The 20855-nt window shown below is 53.7% G+C and overlaps 9 protein-coding genes across 9 annotated transcripts; 4 read left to right on the top strand and 5 right to left on the bottom strand.

Moving 5' to 3' along the window:
- Positions 1–230: 230 nt before the first annotated feature.
- On the bottom strand, positions 231–617 carry G6M90_00g084120 (uncharacterized protein; the record flags this gene model as incomplete). Its single annotated transcript, XM_014688142.1, has 1 exon — positions 231–617. One exon carries the CDS (start codon positions 615–617, stop codon positions 231–233), a length of 387 nt encoding a protein of 128 aa, XP_014543628.1.
- Positions 618–1022: 405 nt separating this feature from the next.
- Positions 1023–2411, bottom strand: TRI101 (Trichothecene 3-O-acetyltransferase TRI101; the record flags this gene model as incomplete). The annotated part of the gene is made up of 1 exon (XM_014688141.1): positions 1023–2411. One exon carries the CDS (start codon positions 2409–2411, stop codon positions 1023–1025), a length of 1389 nt encoding a protein of 462 aa, XP_014543627.1.
- Positions 2412–3385: 974 nt separating this feature from the next.
- Positions 3386–4471, top strand: vis (Vitopine synthase; the record flags this gene model as incomplete). Its single annotated transcript, XM_014688140.1, has 1 exon — positions 3386–4471. One exon carries the CDS (start codon positions 3386–3388, stop codon positions 4469–4471), a length of 1086 nt encoding a protein of 361 aa, XP_014543626.1.
- Positions 4472–4500: 29 nt separating this feature from the next.
- Positions 4501–6202, bottom strand: G6M90_00g084090 (uncharacterized protein; the record flags this gene model as incomplete). The annotated part of the gene is made up of 3 exons (XM_014688139.1): positions 4501–5334; positions 5394–5850; positions 5916–6202. The coding sequence occupies 3 exons, from the start codon at positions 6200–6202 to the stop codon at positions 4501–4503; spliced, it is 1578 nt and encodes a 525-aa protein (XP_014543625.1).
- Positions 6203–6553: 351 nt separating this feature from the next.
- Positions 6554–7342, bottom strand: G6M90_00g084080 (uncharacterized protein; the record flags this gene model as incomplete). Its single annotated transcript, XM_014688138.1, has 1 exon — positions 6554–7342. The coding sequence occupies one exon, from the start codon at positions 7340–7342 to the stop codon at positions 6554–6556; it is 789 nt and encodes a 262-aa protein (XP_014543624.1).
- A 744-nt stretch (positions 7343–8086) lies between these two features.
- avnA (Averantin hydroxylase) lies at positions 8087–9785 on the top strand (the record flags this gene model as incomplete). The annotated part of the gene is made up of 4 exons (XM_014688137.1): positions 8087–8140; positions 8191–8430; positions 8482–8728; positions 8785–9785. 4 exons carry the CDS (start codon positions 8087–8089, stop codon positions 9783–9785), a joined length of 1542 nt encoding a protein of 513 aa, XP_014543623.1.
- A 728-nt stretch (positions 9786–10513) lies between these two features.
- Positions 10514–11566, top strand: LDHA (L-lactate dehydrogenase A; the record flags this gene model as incomplete). Its single annotated transcript, XM_014688136.1, has 3 exons — positions 10514–10787; positions 10846–11075; positions 11126–11566. 3 exons carry the CDS (start codon positions 10514–10516, stop codon positions 11564–11566), a joined length of 945 nt encoding a protein of 314 aa, XP_014543622.1.
- Positions 11567–14223: 2657 nt separating this feature from the next.
- ppsA (Phosphoenolpyruvate synthase) lies at positions 14224–16665 on the top strand (the record flags this gene model as incomplete). Its single annotated transcript, XM_014688135.1, has 1 exon — positions 14224–16665. The coding sequence occupies one exon, from the start codon at positions 14224–14226 to the stop codon at positions 16663–16665; it is 2442 nt and encodes an 813-aa protein (XP_014543621.1).
- A 1040-nt stretch (positions 16666–17705) lies between these two features.
- On the bottom strand, positions 17706–20064 carry TREPH (Trehalose phosphorylase; the record flags this gene model as incomplete). Its single annotated transcript, XM_066131240.1, has 7 exons — positions 17706–18246; positions 18314–18440; positions 18496–18605; positions 18666–18922; positions 18998–19200; positions 19290–19570; positions 19634–20064. The coding sequence occupies 7 exons, from the start codon at positions 20062–20064 to the stop codon at positions 17706–17708; spliced, it is 1950 nt and encodes a 649-aa protein (XP_065987385.1).
- Between the last annotated feature and the right edge of the window lie 791 nt (positions 20065–20855).

The following is a 20855-nucleotide window of genomic DNA, read 5'->3' as shown; positions in this document are numbered from 1 at the left end:
GTCTCAATGCTGGTGCCAGGCGTCTGGTGCGTCTGGGTCCATGTCTGCTCTCGGGCAACATGCAGACATGTAGGCAACTAGTTGACCCCATGTCGCCATGGGAGCAAGTGATATGGAAAATTTGGCTCTTCTATTCCTATTCATAACGCACTTGACTGCTTAAACGTGACGCTGGCGCAGACTCTCTCCTTGGTCCCGTCACGTCTCTTCCTCTTGGCGCGCGGAGCTCCTTACGCACACGCAACAATCGCCAACATGGACGCAGCATCGTCGTCAATGTCCATGGCAATGCCTTCTTCAACAGCCGGTGCCATGCCCATGCCATCATCCAACATGACCATGACCATGGAGTCCATGACCATGGTCTTCTTCGCCTCCACAAGCACGCCTCTTTGGTCCTCGGCCTTTACACCCAGTACGGCCGGCCAGTACGCCGGTGCATGCATATTTCTCATCGCCTTCGCCGTGGTGTTTCGCTTCTTGTTGGGATTGCGATGCAACTTGTACAGAGTGGTGGCCGCGGTCAAGCAGAGGCGAAGCGGAAGTCTGCTCCAGCCCGACACGATGGAAACCAAAGGGACGCCCTCCCGACGTTGGAGAGCTGGCGAAGCCGTCATTGTGGGCACGCTTGACGCCGTGATTGCGGGAGTGAGCTATCTACTGTCAGTCTGAAACCCATCTCCGTGAGGTGGCTCTCAAACGAAGCTGCTGCTGACCTTGAAATAGCATGTTGGCGGTCATGACGTTCAATGTTGGTTACTTCCTGTCCGTCATTGGCGGCGTCTTCTTGGGCAGTGTGCTCTCTAGCCATTTATCAGACAGCGTGGAGCGGCATTGAAGCGCTCTTCAACTGCCTTCAATGTTGAGTAATATACATTCTTTTTCTCGAGGGACATGCCATCTAGGCTCCATCAATTCGCTCTTCCGAATGTGAATGAATCACAAGTTTGGTCAGGCGTCACACAGTAGTAGCAGGGAAATACTCGGCTGTTCTTTCGACGTGGTCTTGCTCTCAACTAGATTTATCCGCCGTGCATGGCATACGTCGTAAACTGCTCATCTGCCTTCAGCCTCTCCATGTCCTCTTCTGCAAGACACACTGCCAGAGCCATCTCGCCGTCGCCCTTTCGCGGCATGAAATACACAAAACTCTGCAGCGGCGTGAACCACGGCCGGCGGACCGCCTCGGGGTTGCCAAGTCCCAAGTTGAAGTCGAGGGCGTAGCTGTCAGTCTTGGCCCACGAACTCACAACCACGTCGACCGAAACACGCAAAGACGAGACGGGTGAGACGTGTGATTTGTCGGCTTGGCCGTGCAAGTAGGTGGCCAAGGCACGCGTGTGAAAGGGCAGGATGGTGGTGTCGGGTTCTAAGGCGGCTCGCAGCCTGGATGCTATGGCGCCCAGCGGCAGTGCGACGAGCTCTTGCAGCGTGTACGTCGTATACGTCATGTTTTGCACGATACCCGTGTACGTCGCGGGCACGTCGACGTAGGAGCGCACGTCAACAGCCCGCGCAAAGGTCGTCTCCGTGTCGGGCGGCAAGCGAGGGAGGCGGGCGCGCATGATGCTCTGCCAGATGAATGCGCTCAGGGCGTCATCAGTGGATACGTAGCTGGAACCGCTCGGGAGAGTCTTGACAGCAATCGACTTGATAGATGCTAACGCCGTGGGATCAAGGCTAAAGCTTTCCCAGACAATTCGAGCAGGCTCCCCACCGTCGTCGAGACCATTGCGATTTGGAGCTGTCGCGGGGGTGGCCAGGTGACGGGCAAGCTCGGGACCGCCGTGGTAGTTGTCGAGAAGAGGAACGACGGTTTGGCGTTGGAGATTGCCCGAGAATTTCTCGTCGCTTGTGAAGGACTCGCCATGGCAGGCCTTGGAGAGGAGCCGCATCATCTGTCCTTGCCCCGTCATGTCCATGGCCTGATGCTGGCCGAGGAACGTGAGCACCAGACCGCCGACGATGAAGTTTGCCTGTACAAGGAAGACGGGCGAACCAGGGTCATTTCTGCTCATGTCGTCGGCTGTGGGAAAGGTGTGGCGAGGCGCCATGACGGATTCATTCAGCATTCCCATCGGGAAGTTGGCTTGCCTGAGTCGCGCCATGGTCGGAGCTGAGACGTCGGTCCTGAGGTCTTTTACTGCCAAGTATGGAATATCTCGCAGCTCCTTGATTTTGAAGACGCCAGTGTTTCCAGCGCTTGAGCCCTCGACGACGACCTGGCCTGCGACCCATGGAAAGCTGGCCGATAGCCGCTCAAGGCCCGAAGTCAGTGTGCTCACGATGGCGGACTGCGCAACATGGTTGGGCATTGCAAAGCAGAGACAAATTTGCGTGTGGATGTTGAGTCTCGGCTGCTGTCCAAAAATGTCCAAGCAAACATCCATGGCTCCGGGAGAGTGCGCCATTTGGTCTGGTGGTCGTAGGCCAGTGGTCACGCAGAATCACGGCTTGGAGTCGCTGCCATGAACCGTCTTCGCTACAAAAGCAACTGATCAACCCTTCTCCTGTGCCCAAAAAAGGGGGGGGCGACAACACCTCAAAAAAATGTTTCAGTTTGTCATGCATGGCGGAAAATGCACTCGAGTCAATATCAATGGGATGTGCTAGTGCCGCAAGTGTTGAAGGAGCGGGCGCAAAAGGGTCCAAGGGTCTGTGTCGATCGTTTACGATGGAGTGGGGAAGTTGATGGCATGGCAAAGATACCATAACCCAGTTGTTTCTCGAGCATGGACACGAGTCCGACCATCGTAGAGCAGCATTCAGCAAAGAGACGTCGTCAGCCAAGATGCATGCCACACCTAGCAAGTGGCCAGCTACGGCAAGGCGGGCCGAAATGTGAGGTACACCTGCATAATACATACATATGTACATAAGACTGTCTAGACAGCTGACCCTTCGCGACTTTGTGTTCATGTATGCGCGCAAACTTGCTCATTCTCTCGCTGTCCCTCGACCGCGAGTGTAGATTATGCCATGGGGGCCGGGGGCCAAGGGGGGGTGAATCTACCACCGCTGACGGAGGGAAAACGGCATCAAACTATCCGCCATGACTTCGTGGAAGCTTGCGCACGTTCCCACGATATAGTCTGAATGGCAAATTGCCGCCAAAAACTGCGCAGCGGCGAATGCCTAGATTCCGCAGGAAATGATGCAATTTCGACAGTCTACAACAAAAGCAGCATAGCATCAATGATAGCTTCAAGTGGCGATAGGTTGCTGATGCAAAGCCATTTTCAGTGCCTATTTTACTTTTGATCCAAGGTGGTGGTGACCTGTTCAACGGCATCATCTTATATTTAGCCTCCATGACGCACACTGCACAGACAACTGGCTCACACATCAGGGTTACTTTGACGACACACATGCCCACGCCGCCGAGATGCAACGAAAAGTGTCCATCATCGGCGCCGGCCCGTCTGGTTTCGCCCTTGCGGCTGATGTCCAAAACCGCGGCATGGATGTGCTGGTCTATTCCCACCCGGACCACCTTCGATATGCCAGCGAGGTCATGGACAAGGGTCAACTGACGGTTCGTGGAAGGGTTACAAGTTCCACGCCTGTCCGTATCACCTTTGCCATGGCCGAGGTGATTGAATTCTCGACAATCATCGTCCTCACCGTCCCGTCTACCGGACACGAGACGGTGCTGCAGCAACTGAGAGGATTTGCTCTGCAGCAACACACCATCATTGCCATACCAGGCAACCTGTTCTCGCTCATCGCTGACATGGAGATTGGATGCGTCCTCGAGACCAACCTGTCCCCGTATTCCTGCCGAATGGAGAAAAATGTAGTCGTGGTGATGGGTAAGAAGGACCTCATCTTCATTGCGGCACTCGGTGGCCTTCCAAGTCGCGCAGTACGCGACGCGATACAACAGGTTGTGCTGGTCAAACTCTGCTGGTGCAGCAGTGTCATTGAAGTCTGCCTGTTGAATGTCAACGGCGTGTTCCATCCACTCATGATGTTGATGAATGCGGGCCGCATCGAAAGCACCAATGGCGACTTCCTCCTCTATCGAGATGGCCTGACCGGCTCCGTGGCCAAGGCCATCGTTGCGGTCGATCAAGTGCGGATGGAGATAGGCAGAGCATTCGGCCACAGCCTCAAGAGTGCCTTGGCGATTTCCAATGAGTGCTACGGTCACAACTTTACCGATCTAGTCGATCTGGCAAGGAATTCGGGCCCCCACAACAGATTGAAGGCTCCGTCGGATCTTCAAAACCGAAACCTCTCCGAGGATGTTCCCGACTTGCTTGTCTGCTGGCACAGTCTGGCCGAGAAGCTTGGAATAGATGCATCTCCCATCACGGCCATCATCGTCCTCGCCCGGATGGCTACTGGTGTAGATTATTTCCTGTCTGGGAGAAGTCTACAAAGGCTTCATCTGGAAGACGTGTCGCGGAGTGAGCTGATTGGGAGATTTACGGTTCAACGAGACCCCATGTTTGTCAGTCAGTTGTAGTTTAACGAATGGTCTCCGAGTTTCCATGATTAAAACTTGTATCTGAAAAGCCTCGCTGCCCGAATCCTCGCGCCGTACACGGCAAAGACCAAGAGAAGTGGCGTGAGTGCAAGTGCGACGAAAGCCAGCAACGAGTTTCCCCAACCCCATCCCAATGACTTGTACATATTCAGGCCGCTAAGAGGAATCAAGGCCCCGGCGAGGCCTCTGAGTGCCGCATTAGCGCCATTGACGCTGGCAGCGTGATGCTCGAAGGCATCGAGCAGATACGTTTGGATGGCCGTGAAGATTAGAATGTAGCCGAACCCTGTCATGGCTGTCCCAACTTGAGGAATCATCCAGTGAAGATGCTTTTCCACTCCCCATCCATACAAAAATATCCCTAGTGAGAAGCTCAGGCCGCCGGGGATTGTGACCAGGAAGGGAAGGCGGTCCTCGGGCGTAATCCGTCTTCCGGTGCCGGCGCGTTTCTTTATCGTCTTGTCGCTGAAGTATCCAAGGTAGACGAGTCCCGACAAGGTGCCGAGGCCACAGGCAATAAATACTAGCCCAGAGGCAAAGGTTGAGAAGCCATAGGCCTCTTTGAATATGATGGAGAAGGTCGAGAAAAATATGTACATGATGCTGTATAGAACACAAACGTAGACGCAACAGGCTGTGACAATGGGACACAGTATGAGCATTTTGCAAGGTCGCAAGATGCTTCGCATGACGAGCGCTTGAAGACTCAGATCGGGAGCGAGCTTGGATCGGTAGTTGGGGTTTCCCGTATCTTTCCTAAGCCGACTTGCCTTCCTCTCTAGCAGCACTGGAGGATACGTTTCCCTCAGGACGGCCAGAGCAATGATTGTGACAAGTCCGGCCTGGCCCATTGTCAACGCCACGAGCTCTTGGACGAAATTAGGAGTTGGCGCCGGCTTACTGTAATGGAGATGATCCAGAAGATCCATCTCCAGCCAAGCACCTCTGCCACATAACCACCGATGACGGGACCGATCATGGGACCAACAACCGTGCCAACGGCCCAGAGCGACACGGCCTTTCCCCTCTTCTCCCGAGGCATCATGTCTGCGATGCTTGCGGGACCTATCGATATGGTGGCCACGCCTGCGAAGCCAGATAGAAACCGAAAGCTGAGGAGCGTCGCTTCATTTTGCGAGAGCGCGCACAAGACGGTGAATACAACGAACAGCACATTCGTTGCGTGGTAGATAATGACGCGACCATACAGCTCGCTGAGCGGCGCAAGAAGAAGCGGTCCAAAGGCGAAGCCTAACACGAATATCGACAGGACAAACGTCGGAAACGACGTTGAGCTGGTGTGAAAATCGGCCGATATGAGTTCCGCCGCGGGTGCGACTACCGACGACACGAGCGGTCTGCTGAGGGTGAGCAAATGCCTGAAGCCATCCGACGGTTGAATGTTGGCGGTTGTCACACGTACACCAGGAAACTCGTGGCAGAAATCGTCAGAATGTTGGCCCATTTTTTTGTCGCCGACCAGTTCATGGGATTCTCCGCGTCTTGGTCTTCGGGCTCGTCCCACCAAACCGTGAGCGAGGCGCATGGCCCGAGTCGTTGGTTGGCGTTGCGCAAGTATGAAGTCGTTGCATGTGAGACATGTACAGGGCATGCAGGACCTCTTGATTCGGACATGGTCCTGGTTCCCTCGGCCGCCTGCTCCATGTCTTCCGAAGACCAAGGCGTGGCGGGAGTGCGTGAGGATGCCATGTTGTCTGGTCGTGTGCTTGAGACCGTCTCCAAAGTCAACAGGCGGCACTGGGCTCACATATAAACTCTCCCCGCCCTGGCTACCCATGCTCTCTGCCTTGTGCATTGTCCCGGCTCGAGTAGATGCAGGCACCAGGTTCAATGTTGTCAATGCCCCATACAGAGTACCAGACGCTACTACCGGATGTCAACGGTGTCTAGTCTGGTATTGACACCCGGCGACCAGCCGTAGCTAGAAGACAGACAAGTGCCAGACCAGTTGTCATGTGCAGACATGGAGATACGGACAAGAGACAGGTACACAGAGCTCAATTTTATTCTATCGATACTTTCCAAGGCAGAACAGCGCACTCAACGGGCGTATGCCTTCACAGCCACAGTCACCAGGAGATCTATGTCCATATGAATACCATCCTCCACAACAAGTTTGTTCCATTCCGTCTTCATTTCCTCCCTTGCCCTTGGCCGGAGTTCCAGAGGGATGCTGCCGTACGTCTGTCCGGATGAGCTTGCATCCAGCCAGTCAATCATGGCGTCGGCATCCTTGGCCGACTTTGTGATTTTGTTGACCACGATGCTTCTCTCCTGGAACCCATTATCGTCCAGGAGACGCTCCATCTCGCGCCGCTTGAGAAACTTGGGTGCGCCCTTCTCTGGATAGTTGCGGTATGGCTCCCTGGAAAGCACATGGTCCTTGATCCTCTCCTGTGCGCTGGGGGTATCGCCTGAGCCTCCTGAAATGCCCAGTTTCCCTCCCGACTTGAGCAGGCGTGCGAACTCCCTGAATGCCGCGGATTGGTCCTGCACCCAATGCAGGGTCGAGTTGACGTAGATGAGATCAAAGTGCCCCGTGGGAAACTGTGAGAGGTCTTCGGCTTTGCCCTCGCAAAAGGACAGGTTTGGCTTCTGAATCGTCTGGGCAATCCTGATGCGTTCCTTGCTGGGATCAACACCCACGACGCTGCCTTTTTCTCCAACGACTTCTGCCATGTGGGCGGCGATATTTCCAGGTCCGCACCCGACATCGAGAACTCTCAAGCCTGGACCAATATCGAGCCTTTCGAGGAGAAACAACCCTGCACGGTACTGGGTGTTGTTTACCCGGGTGTATTCCGTCGCCAGCTCCTCTGTATCCCCCATTGTACTTTATCAATCCCGGTAGCAGTCTCAAGGCTAGGATGCGAGAAAATGGTCTTTCTGCTGTTCTGGAACACGCTCTCGGGGACGATATGAGTAAGTGCTTGCGTCGTAGTTGTAAAGATGACGGGGACAGCAACAGAGTTGCAAACTTGCGACGATCAATACGCCACCGCTTTGAACCTGTCATGGGTCTGGTGTACATGTATTGATGTAACTACCAGCCAGATACCACCCCACCGTCAAGACCAGACCCAACAAAGACTATACACTATCAAAGTGTGCTTACTTCAGTCCATAATTGATTCGGTACAGAAACTGCCTTCACTTGCGGGGGGGCTGGGGTTATTCCGGAATCGGGATGCAACCACAACCCACGGAGCTGTTTTGAGCTGGTTTTCTTCATGCATGCGGCTGAACGGTACAGATGTTGCCGCGGACCCATTGATGTGCCGGACGTTGCGGCACAAGGGCGTGTGCAGGAATTGGAGAACAACCATGTCGGACAGGCATCGTCCAGATTGCCTGGCCAAGTCGGCTCTTATACTTACTCGGCTGAGTGAGCAAAGGGTCAAGTCTGGTTCTAGACGCGCTTGCCGACTTGGACAAGACCTTGCCCATCAATATACGTATCGATGGATTTGGCTATAGGATGCCTCCTTCTACGCCTTACATATCCCTAACTTTTCAAAGCGCTTTTTCCAGGGCAGCATCTAAAACGCATTGAGAACAGTGTCGAAAAACATCATGCTGATTCACATCATCTCCGTGACCTCGGCTGTCTCTACATTTTCTGTCCTCGTGAGTCATTCATTCATTCAACGCCATGACGTTTTGCTCATCATCTACAGCTCGTTGTTGGTCTCGTTATCCGGATTCTTCGTCACCGAATTTTCCACCCGCTTCGTTCAGTGCCTGGCCCTTTGGTCAACAGTTTGTCAGAACTGCCGGCCGCACTGGCTCTTGTCAAGGGAGAACAGCACCACTACTATAGGTCTCTGCATGACAAATATGGCCCGGTGGTGCGAGTGTCGCCCAATGAGCTGAGTTTCATAGGCACAGATGCTCGAGAAGAGATCTATGGGTTTCGCGTAAGTGCTTCAAACTCAACCACGTCCCTTGCTGACCCCAAGTCATAAAAGAAAGGCGGCCTTCTGATGGAGAAGAGTCCCATATTTCTCGGAGCCGTTGGCAGCGTCAATGGAGAAACTGGTGTAAGCCTGGCGCTGAACAAGGACCATGTCCGCCAGCGCAAGGCTTTGGGATACCTCTTCACAAACAGCGCATTGGCCAAACTAGAGGACATACTTCAACTTCACGTCGACAAATTCATAGCCGTGCTGGAGAAACGGGCATCTGAAAACCAAGCATTGAACGTCTCCGACTGGTGTACGCAACCGAAGCTCACCATCATCTGTGCCCTTTGCGCTGACAACCGAACGCAGACACATACCTTGCGTTTGACATGATGGGCGACTTGTGCTTCGCAGAACCTTTTGGGTGCTTGGACCAAGCTTCCGCTACCGAGTGGTCAACCTCTGTCATCAACGTTTTTGTTGCGGCTACGTGGGCACAAGCCATACGCCGCATATCCGGGGTTGGCACGTACCTTGAGCATCTCATGACTTGGCTTCTCGTCCCTACGACGGCTGCATCATGGAGATGGATTCATTTGCGTAATTCACGCGACAAGACACTCAGTCGCCTCCAAGACCCCAACAGAGAGCATGCAGACTTCATGTACCACATTCTGAAGAGCGAGTCCAGGAATCTGTTGTCCAAAACTGAAATCCAATTGAATATGGCCTTGTTTATTAGTGCTGGAACTGACACGACGGCTACAGCTCTGGCCGGGTGGACATACTTCATCTGTACTCATCCCGAGGTATACAAGCGGCTTACAACGGAGATTAGAGACGCTTTTACAGACAAGGCCGATATCAAATGTGCCAAGCTTGGAGAGTTGACGTACCTCGAGGCGACGTTGAACGAAGCTCTGCGTCTCTTCCCGCCATCGCCTGCAAGCCAACAGCGTGTAGTCCCTCCAGGAGGCGCCATTATATCCGGGTATTTTGTTCCTGGAGGAACCACGGTGGCAGTGCCTCCATGGGTATCAACACACTCAACCATCAACTTCAGGGAACCCGATGCTTTCAGGCCCACGCGATGGCTACGTGAGGACGCCGAGTTCCTGCATGACCACCTGAATGCTTCCCTGCCATTCGGAACAGGACCTAGGGTCTGCATTGGAAAGAACCTGGCAACTCTCGAAATGAGGCTCATTGCCTCCAAAATACTGTGCAACTTTGATGTTGAGCTGGACAGGAGTCATCATGAGGCTGCAAATCGGCAGTGGGGTCTAGGCGGCCGAATGATGCCCATGAAGGTGTTTCATTCCATGACAAAGCCACCTCTATGGATCAGACTTAGGCGAGTAAACCGATAAACTGTTGTTTGTGAGAAGCAAGAATAGAAGCAATATGCACTTGTTGACGTACGTGTCGGCTGATATATGGATATCAGCCGGGACCTAGTTGGCGATATAGTTGTTAGAAGCAGCGACAGCCATGATTACTACAAACATAATTGGCCAACGTGATTGGCCGCAGACAAATGGCTCTGAACATGCTCATGGAAATGCCTGTTCATGTGAGGTTTTGGAAGTAAGCCCTACTTCCGGTCTCTAACACTGCACATGATAGTTCACAGGGTCAACTGGTACCTCCCTTTGGACCTATCTTGCTTGGGACCTGTATAACGGACGCTGTAGCAAAACATGCTGCTAGCCAAGTGGTAGCTGCTCCTTGGCACTCAGTAGCCTGCCTATAAAAATCAACTGTTGAACATTGCCCCTGACGCCTGGCCATCCAACTACCCGCCACGTCGCAACCATTCCAGGATATCTCATAACCTATTTCATAGACAGCAGACACCTACAGGATGACAGCTCAGTAGGTACCAGCTCATTGAACATGTCATGTTGCGGCCTCAACGCCACTTTGAATGCGGTGGTTGCATCGTGGCGTCTGCCTCATCCCCATCATGCCACTGTCTCAGACGCTGGATATACCATTAAATGATTGTGCCACTCTTTTCACAGTCGACCTAGAAGCTATTTATCCTCTTAAACTGCCCGCCTAACCCCCCAGACTCAATGACCACAACGCACCCAACATGTCCACCGTCGGCGGTAAACCATTTTCCCGCATCGCAATCATAGGCGTCGGAGAAGTCGGCGGCGCAGCCGCCTTTGCGCTCATCATCTCCTCCATAGCCCGCGAGCTGCTCCTCGTCGACATCAACACCACCCTGCGAGACGGCCAGGTCCGCGACCTCTCCGACGTGGCCTACAGCTCCAACAGCGTGACGCGCGTGCGGGCAGCCACGCACCACGAGGCAGGCCAGTGCGACATTGTCGTCATCACCGCCGGATCAAAGTCTGTGCTGGGTATGAAATCTTTCTTTGCCAAACCTCCACGTCCCTGACGTTGACCCGCGCCCCCCAGGCCAGCCGAACCTCGAGCGCGTATACCGCAATGTGTCCATCATCCGAAACGTAGTCGACGCCATGAAGCCCATCCGGCAGGACGCCATTGTCGTCGTCGTCTCCAACCCAGTCGACCTGGCGACGACTCTTGTCCTCGAGCTCTCCAAGCTGCCGCGGGAGCAGGTCCTCGGCGCCGGCACCTTTCTCGACTCCGTGCGCATCCGGGGCATGATTGCCGACGAGATTGGGGTACACGCACCTTGCTGGGCATATCGGAGTTTGATGCTAACGTGGGCCAGGTCGCGGCGAATTCGCTCGACGTCTATGTGCTGGGGGTGCATGGGGACCCCCAGGTCGTGGCGTGGTCGACGGCGACAATCGGCGGCGTGCCCATGGACAAGTCGCTGCAGCATGGGAACCAGGTTGACCATGAGAGGGTGGCGCAGGAGTGCAAAGACCGGTCGCGGAGCATAATCCGGGCCAAGGGCGCGAATCCGTTTGGCATCAGCTCCATTGTCTGTAGTATCTGCGCGTCGATACTGCTGGACAAGCGTAATGTTCGTCCGGTCAGCTGCTTCCGGCCGGGGTATGGCTGCTGCTTCAGCTGGCCTGTTGTTTTGGGGAGAAAGGGCATCATTAGGGCTATTGATGTGCCGCTGAATAATAAGGAGAGGGCGGATATAGATGAGACGGCCAAGACGCTCAAGGCCACGGTGACTCATGTTCTTGCTGATGGATAGGCGGGACGTCTGAACGGCGGTTGGAATCTTTTTGGTTCGTTACTTGTGAGTCGTTTTGCTGGCTTGACGGGCCTGAAGAGAAGGTACGCAACTTTGGATCAAAATGTATTCGTTCCGCGGCTGGTGGTAGCTTGTAGTCTAATTGTCCTGGAACTTCACCATATATGATATCAATACGTAATATAGGGCAATCGCGGGGCTTCTACTACCTTGAAAATGAAAGTTTTGTCTCCAGGTAGGCTTCAACTTGGTTCTGCCTGCGGTGACTTTTATTATTACGAACCCAGACAAGATGAATTTAAGATTTATATGAGCGACTTGTCAGAGTATCATTGCAGATTGACTATTATCCTCCATGACAGTATACGCAGTTGACTCAAGGCTCAGAACAAAGTAAGGCATGGCCACTGTATAATTCGAAGCGTTTGTGGCCCCAGAAGCTGCCGTCAGCCTGACACCAGCCTGCTAGTCCTTGTTTTTGTCATGGCGGATTTTGACAGTTTGTGCCGTTGGAGCGGGTGAAGAAATGTTGTCGACCGTGTTGCATCATATGGCCTTCACTGTGAAATTAACAAAGCAACGGCGGTTCCTACAAGTTGTAGTATAGTGGGATTCGTACATCTCCACGGAGGGCCAGAGGGTGACAGCACAGCACTATGTCTCTTAAACAAAGGACTCTGACCGAGTTCTACACAACATGGAGGTTTTGAGAATACCTATTACCATCTGATGCTATAATGTAACTAATTCTATTACGCAGCAACTATCAGGTCTGGCACCAAAATTCTGAGCCCGGCAGAGTCCGGTCCTGTGGCAAGAAAACAATAGTGTGTGTAGTCGAATCAGTAGTTGAAGCTTCATGATGCTTGTCCAACACATGATAATTTAATATAGCCCCAGCACACGTAGAATAAAACGAGGTTCCCGGAGCCTATAGTAGGGGATTATGTCCGACATGGCGTGTGTATGTCAGACCCGAGCAAAGGTGACAAGTCTCCTGCTCTCCTGTCGGAGTTACGAGAAATCTTTCAGCCGTCCACTGTTCCGTTTGTGTGCCAAGCTGTTTCCCGTAAAATTCCCAATTGAGATGTAACTATTCAGGGAAGGCTGAGGTGCACGGAGAACCGTGCTTTGAGACTTGGACAACTAATATAAATATGGGACGCAAAACCAAGGACAAGGCGCCGTCCAAATAATTCAAGCAAGCCCAAACGGAGATTGAAGTTATGACATAGCCAAGATGACCAAGTTCCCTCCGCAATGCTAGAACTTCACATACGCCCATCCACCCAGCAAATCCAGTATCTATATGAAAGCGGTATGGGCCGCTCCCGTCCTGGGGAAGCTCATCAAGGGATGGAGAGGATATTGCCGTCATGGCAACGTCCTGTTCCCAACCTGGCATCGTGCCCATCTCCTTCGGATCGAAGAGGCCCTGCGATCCATCGAGGGGTGCGAGAATGTCACGCCTCCTTTTTGTAATTTAAGTCGGTGCTTCCAAACCACCTTTTTTTTGTACGATCCCACTCTTTTACCTACCAGTCAAATCAAATCATCTCTCGTTGCCCAGTTCCCAGGGCATCCTGTTGCCCGATTGTTGTCCAGTTGTCATGTACCCGTCGTACCCAAAAAGCACATGTTTAAACTTTGAGTCCATCGTTTCCGGCGGGGAGTTATTCCCTTTTTATTTCCTAGCCCCAGTTTTCAGAATCTTGGCTATATTACTACTGCGTTTAACTGCGAAATTTCTACCAGAGTAAGGGATATAGTAAATATAAACTAGATGGAATAAACCTCTAGTCATGAATCTACTTATTCGTACTCTGATATGTAGCTGGAAATAAATATATAAATGCCAACATTGAATTCAATAGAGTAACTTTGACCCCCTCCCCTTGTGCCAGCCCAATTACACACCGGGGTAGCCATCTCATAATCTCATACGCTGGGGTCTCATTAATTAGACCACTAATTCGAGTTCCAGATCGCAGAGAACCCGAGGAAGTGTCCAGGCTGGTGGCTTTTCATTTCCGGAGCAAGTTTCCATGTCCCCCATTACCCCGCGTCCACCAGGCCGATTTAGACGGCCGAGGCGTCTGCTCTCATATGATTTTTGGTTTAGCCACGTCCATCTGGTGATCCAACGGCTTCTGTGAGACCTAGCCACAAGCCATGACTTTGATTTACTTTGCAGCATCTAGTAAGAGTCTTTTGCTACATTCAAAAGCGCGAGATGTAATTTTGCAAAACTACCATCTGGCCCTCGGAACTGCAAGGTCATCACAATTAGGCGTCGTGACCGAGAGTCTGTCAAGAACACCAAGAATCGTACAACTTGCATCTTTACAATCAACCACCCAGTCTTCCGCTGTGTGCCTGCATCATCCAGTGGGCTGACACGGAGCCCATATATGTGGCCACGATAAAATATCATGCCATGCTAAACCTAATCGTCTGGTGACGTATGTGGCCTACATCTTGCTCGCGTATGACCACCGCCCTGCTATATTCTGGCAACGATGATGCCCTGCTCTAGTTTGTGTCTTGCTTCATTCTGTCACCATCCAGCTCTCGTAGAACATGCTGCGCGAGTGAAGAGCAGTCGCACCAGCTCTTTTTGATGCGCCAATATCGAAAACCTTGCCTGCATACTCAAGATGAAGCATGGACACGAAATGCGCCAAAAGACGCACAATGAGAACCCCGAGCAACCACTCATCCTCAGATTCGACCAAGTACGACGGCAAGATGGTCCTCTGGTCGGCGGGAAGAATTCCTCGATTGGCGAGATGATTACCGCCCTGACGAACAGGGGAATCAAGGTGCCGCCCGGATTCGCAACAACGTCCCGCATGTACTGGCAGTACGTGGGCAAAAACGACATCCAGCAACACGCCGCCAGACTGATAGCCGAATGGCAATACGGCAAGCTGACCCTCAGCGAGGCCGGCCACAAGATTCGCAGCCTCTTCCTCGGCGGCACCTGGCCCAGCAGCGCGGCCGCCGCCATCAAGGCCGCGTATCACGAACTCTGCGGCGAGACCAACCGGGAGAACCTGGGCGTCGCGGTGCGCTCCAGCGCCACGGCAGAAGACTTGCCCGAGGCGAGCTTTGCCGGCCAGCAAGAGACGTATCTCAACGTCTCGGGAGGCGATGCCCTCCTGGACGCCTGCCGGCGGTGCTATGCCTCGCTCTTCACCGACCGCGCCATCAGCTACCGCCAGACCCGGGGGTTCGACCACATGAGCGTTGCGCTCTCGATCGGCGTGCAGCAAATGGTGCGCTCCGACGTGGGCGGCGCCGGCGTCATGTTTTCCATCGACACGGAAAGCGGCTTCGACAAGGTGGTGCTCATCAACGCGGCGTGGGGGCTGGGCGAGAACGTCGTCCAGGGCACCGTCAACCCGGACGAGTACCAGGTCTTCAAGCCATTCCTGGTCGACCGGAGCCTGGTGCCGATCGTCGACAAGAAGCGCGGCGACAAGGCCGTCAAGATGGTGTACGGCGACAAGGACAAGGGCGCTCCGACGCGCAACGTCAGCACCTCCAAGGCCGAGCAGGCCGCCTTCGTCCTCGGCGACCAGGAGATCCTGCAGCTCGCCCGCTGGGCGTACACGATTGAGCAGCACTACCGCGTGCCCATGGACATGGAGTGGGCCAAGGACGGCGTGACGGGCGAGCTGTTTGTTGTCCAGGCCCGGCCGGAGACGGTGCACTCTGGCCGCGACGCCGCCGTCTTCAAGGTATACAAGGTGCGCAGCAAGGGGCGCGTCCTCGCCACGGGCCTCTCGGTCGGCGACGCAGCCGTCTCCGGAAGGCTCTGCCTCGTCGAAAGCTCCAGGGACTTGGACAAGTTTGTAGACGACTCCATCCTGGTCACCGGCACGACAGACCCGGACTGGGTGCCCGTGATGAAGCGCGCGGCGGCCATCATCACGGACCACGGCGGACGCACCTCGCACGCCGCCATTGTCAGCCGCGAGCTGGGCCTCCCGGCCGTGGTCGGCACGGGAAACGCCACGTACGTGCTGCACAGCGGCCAGGACGTGACGGTTTCCTGCGCCGAGGGCACGGCGGGCTTCGTGTACGACGGCGCGGCCGACATCGCCACCGAGACCCTGGACGTGTCCGGCCTGCCGGCGACCAGGACCAAGATCATGCTCAACCTGGCCAATCCCGCCGCGGCGTATCGCTGGTGGCGCCTCCCAAGCGACGGCATCGGCCTCGCGCGCATGGAGTTTGTCGTCAGCAACGCCATCCAGGTTCACCCCATGGCGCTCGTCCACTTTGACCGGCTCAAGGACGAAGAAGCACGGAGCAAAATCGCCGCCCTCACGGCGGGATACGCCCAGAAGCCGGACTACTTTGTCGACAAGCTGTCGCAGGGCCTGGCGACGCTCTGCGCGGCCGTGTACCCCCGGCCGGCGATTGTCCGCATGAGCGACTTCAAGACCAACGAGTACGCCGGGCTCGTTGGCGGCGCCGAGTTCGAGCCCGACGAGGAGAACCCCATGCTCGGCTTCCGCGGCGCCTCGCGGTACTACTCGCCTCGCTACAGGGAGGGCTTCGGGCTCGAGTGCCGCGCCGTCAGGCGGCTCCGGGAGCACATGGGCTTCACCAACGCCGTCGTCATGATCCCCTTTTGCCGGACGGTCCGCGAGGCCAAGATGGTCTTGGAGGTCATGGCGGAGAACGGCCTGGTCCGCGGCGAAAAGGGGCTGCTCGTCTACGTCATGTGCGAGATTCCGTCCAACGTGATTCTCGCGGCCAAGTTTGCCGACCACTTTGACGGCTTCTCGATTGGCTCCAACGACCTGACGCAGCTGACGCTGGGGGTGGACCGCGACTCGGGCGAGCTGGCGGATTTGTTTGACGAGGAGGACGAGGCCGTCAAGTGGATGCTCGGCCGTGTCATTGCCGTGGCGCGGGAAAAGGGGTGCAGGATTGGCATTTGCGGACAGGCGCCGAGCGATCATCCGGAGCTGGCTAGGTTTTTGGTTGACTCGGGCATCAGTTCCATCTCTGTTAGCCCGGATAGCTTTTTGGCGGTCAAGAGGCAGGTGGTTGATAGCGAGCGGGCTTTGTCTCGTAGCGTTTAAGCCCGGGCTGATGTATTCCACGAGACGAGGGGCACTTGATAATATATTCAAGTATATATTAATGTGGTCTATAGGTGCGGCTAAAACACGGTGTGACTAGACATCTTACATGATGACCTGGCTTTGTTGAAAATGTTTTTAATCACTTAATATATTACTATAGTATAATTTCGTGCAATATAGCGCCATAACTAGATACTTGGTCTGGTTACCTAGGTTGTGCCTCGTAGTGCAGGCGCACATTATAACCTCTTCGTGTGAGTCCAAGCGTTCAAGATTCAAGACATGCTGTTACATGCTGCGCATTGCTCTACCTATGGCTAGCGCAGGTGGCCGGCGTTGCATAAAGAGTCTGGTGACTAGTGGACTGCTCATGTTAGCATTCCTAGGCAGTAGCAGCAGAATTCCTCCACGAGTTGAAGAAGCGTCTGGTAGAGTTATGAATCCAGAATAGGGCATCTTTAAATCATCTAGGAAATCAATATTAGCTAGAATACATTTAACCTTGTCCCAAACGACTTGGGAAGTACGAATTCTTGCTCAACTCAACTTCTAATAGATTTATATGGGGATAGATATTACCCCTATATACATCAATTTATACCTTTTGCCCACTCTCGGCGTTGCAAGCTCCATGCAACGCCGACGACATAATCATGGTAATTCCCAGCAATATTCACTCTACAGTGCTTGAGCGCGGCTTCTCGAATAAAAAAATCCACCAAAAAGCAATACTTGCAAATGAACAACCAGGACCAGTACTAGTGCCAGCGGCAAAACATAGTCTTAACCCGCTATGCTATTATCAACATTGCCACGCGGCAATGGCCCAACGTCAAAGGTTACAAAAGGGCTACGGTCACGAGACCCAGGGCAAAGTCCCTCACCGACTTCTTGTATTCAAAGACGTCTTTGGTCAACGAGGCCTCAAGGGAAACCAAGGACGTGTCATACCAAAGACTATTAATAGATTAGTTGGGTCATTGGCTCCAAGCCCTTGTCACAGATATAGACCATGGCAAGATACACAACCTCCATGATCACAGCTGTTTCTCTACTTCTTCCCTCGCCATGTCACTCACCCATCTTCCGCCACCCTCCATTCCACCACCTACAACAAACTTCCACGCCAGAAAATACCAGGCAATCGCATTCCCCACGGTGCTCACCTGGTCGCCCAGTCCGGTTTTCGCCGCAGCCGCGACCGACAATGCATTGTAGAGCCCGACATCGGTAAAGAGTTCCATCAAATGAGTTGCCACGGCCTGCCAATCTCCCGCGTCGACGAGATAGCCGTTGAGCCCATGGTTGATTTGTAGAGGGATACCGCCGACAGCTGTTGCAATGATTGGGCGCCCTGCGTGCAACGCTTCCGAGACCTTGATTTCGAATCCCTCCGCGGTGGACAGTTGCAGGACCACGTGGGCATTCCGGAGGAGCATGTTGAGCAGCTGGTCATTGGCTTCGAGACGGACAACGATGATGTCCCTTTTTAAATGGCGGCATTTCGTGTGGATATGCGCCGTGGTTTCGTCGAAAGCCGCCACGCCGTCTGGATCGTCGATCGAAGGGTTGCCGCATCTGTAGAATATGCAGCTCAGCAACTTTGAATTCCCCTAGTACACACACTGACTGACAGGTTACCTACATAACCAGCTGGGGGGGACTACCGAAACCCGTCTGATCGAGTCGGCGCCGAAACTCGGCATACGAATCAATCACCGTGAGTATTCCTTTAGAGGGGTCAAATCGTGAGATTTGGATAATGTATTGGCCTAAGAGAGGTTCAATCTAACGCCACAGGCTATATTATTCGGGTTGCAGACTTACGAGCAGGCCATTCGAGCTCTGGCATGTCATGCAAGTGACACTCTGTGTTGAAGACCTGTTTGTAGTATTGAGTGTCCCAGGCGTTCAAGGTCTTGTTCAAGCCATCCAGCCTGTTACCAAATCAGTCAGCTATTTCACCTACTGTTTTATCAGCAAAACTCAACACTTGCCAGTCCGTAGTGGCGGGGAGGTAGGCCACTCTGTCTCGTGGTACGGCACGAGGAACAAATGCGGGAATGGGATGGCTGAGGAAAACATCTGCCTTCTTGACAAAATCCCAGACAAAGTCCCAAACACCCACTTGCGTAGGCTCATTGCTGTCAATAAGATCACTCCGGATTTGGATATGGGAGCGGAAGAGTATCGGTCGTTTTGGCGAGACGTGCTTGATCAACGGTATCAAGCCAATCATTTGCGGATCGTCAATCTACACCCGCAGCGTCAATACTTGGGCAACAACAACACAAGGCAAAGTCAGCAAAAAGAAATTGAGAAAACGTACAACAATGATATCAGCACCGCCTTGTTCAGGCCTACACAGCGGCCCACCGTTGGAAAGCCAGTAACGCTTCGCATTGTCGGTAATCCAGTCAATGATGGCGGACTTTTCTGCGTCCGAGACATGCTGGTCTTGACGAGCAACGCCCTGCAGGATATTATGGATATTCTTGGTAATGCGAAAAACAGCCTGTCGAGGCTTGGGGACTGGCGTTTAAGTATTAGTCTGGGATGTTTGCCGGCCGATGTGCGAGACGATATCAAGGCAATTGGAACTTGACAGAACAGGCGCTTACCATACCACTTCACGTCAACGGAGAGCAGTCGTGAAAGACGCACCAGCGCATGTCGCATAAGCGCAACACCACCTCCTTGCGGCGTGGCGCTAAAAAAGGCCATCTTTGTCCCGGCAGCTCGCAGCTTGTTCGCGTAGAACATGAGCACATCCCACGACTCCCTCGAGCAGGTCGTTTGGTAGTCCTGCAGACTGCAGAGTCGAATGATGCCTCCCGCATCGACCTCCACGCAACTATGCCAACCGATTTGGAGCGCGGGCGTCAAGGATGGGTTAAAGCACCTTGGTCACACTTTAGCTTGGCACGTTGAAGCTGTTTTCAAGGAGAGAATCCACGGTGCCTACATGATACACCTACGGGCCATTGAATCCGCTTGTTCGTCAACATTCTTGTCGCGCCATGGCGTCCTCGTCCAATTTTCCTCGGTAATGACAAAGGGAATGATGTCGAGTTGAAGCCATAGTTGTGAGCACAAGGTGGAGCAAAAGTCGCCCATGGCGCTGGGGAGGCCGGCGGCGATGATTTTGGCATCGGAGAAGTGCATGTACGACTCGAGACGTTTGATAATATACTCTGTAATGGAGGTTGCGCTCGTCAACTTGAGGTATGTGACGTGGAAGTCGACAAGTTGGACGGCATCACGGAAAGCAAGGGCAAGTGTCGTGCTATGCTCGTTGTCGAGCGTTGCAGAGATGCCCACGAAGCGTGTCTCAAATGATGTCAGAGAGAGTAAGGTCTTGTGTGGTGTTGAAATAGACGTTACCGTGAAAGTCATGTTGTGTCCGTCGACTGGGATGCCTCCGGTACGCACATTGCAGATCCAAGGGTGTTGTGACGCGCACGCGGTCGCAGCGAGCAGTCATGCCCTGTATCTCAACGGCTTCCTTGGCGACTAAATGCCGACATGGACATTTGTACATGGCGTAGGGAGAGACGTCGGGCGGCATGCTGTCCATCGTCACAACTCGTCAACGGTCGTCATGGGCACGTGAATCAAGATTGAAGCACACAAATTAAGTTTGCGCCACATCAACGGCCAAGACGAATGCACCTCGCCATGCCGTACCAGTATTGGAAATCATGCCACCTGCGCGCCTTTGCAAGTCCAGCTCGCTTATATAGCTCTGCCCCCGGGAACTCTTTGTAAACCACGCCTCGGCGAAGGAAACGTCGCGGCCCCTTGCAATGAAAGCACAATGCCTTCCGTCGATCCTTTCTGATGTTGATGGGTGGACCAACACGGAGCGCAAACCTGGCGACAATGAGCTCAGAAACCCGGCGAGGATGAAAGGTTTGGCTTTCATATCTACTTCAACAAGGATCCCCCTTCCTCTTTCGGTGCGACATGTGCCGCTGACAAGATGGTGGAACCAGGTGTTGCCAGTGTGTTGGCCCAAAATCATGTGCCAAACAAGACAGTTGCGTATTACTGGTAATCATGTAAGTCACGGTGTACATGCAATCTCGTCCATGTACTGCGGCCCAACGTGTCACGTTTACAGTCAAGATTGGCCCGTGGAGTGAGCGAGGCGGAGATGGCCGTCGGGATATCTGTGGAGAAGGTCG

The sequence above is a fragment of the Metarhizium brunneum genome, chromosome 5 (genome assembly GCF_013426205.1).
Source record: "Metarhizium brunneum chromosome 5, complete sequence".
Classification (NCBI taxonomy): Eukaryota; Fungi; Ascomycota; class Sordariomycetes; order Hypocreales; family Clavicipitaceae; genus Metarhizium; species Metarhizium brunneum.
Note: the sequence above shows the minus strand (reverse complement) of the source record. Positions and strands in the feature narration are given on the sequence as shown.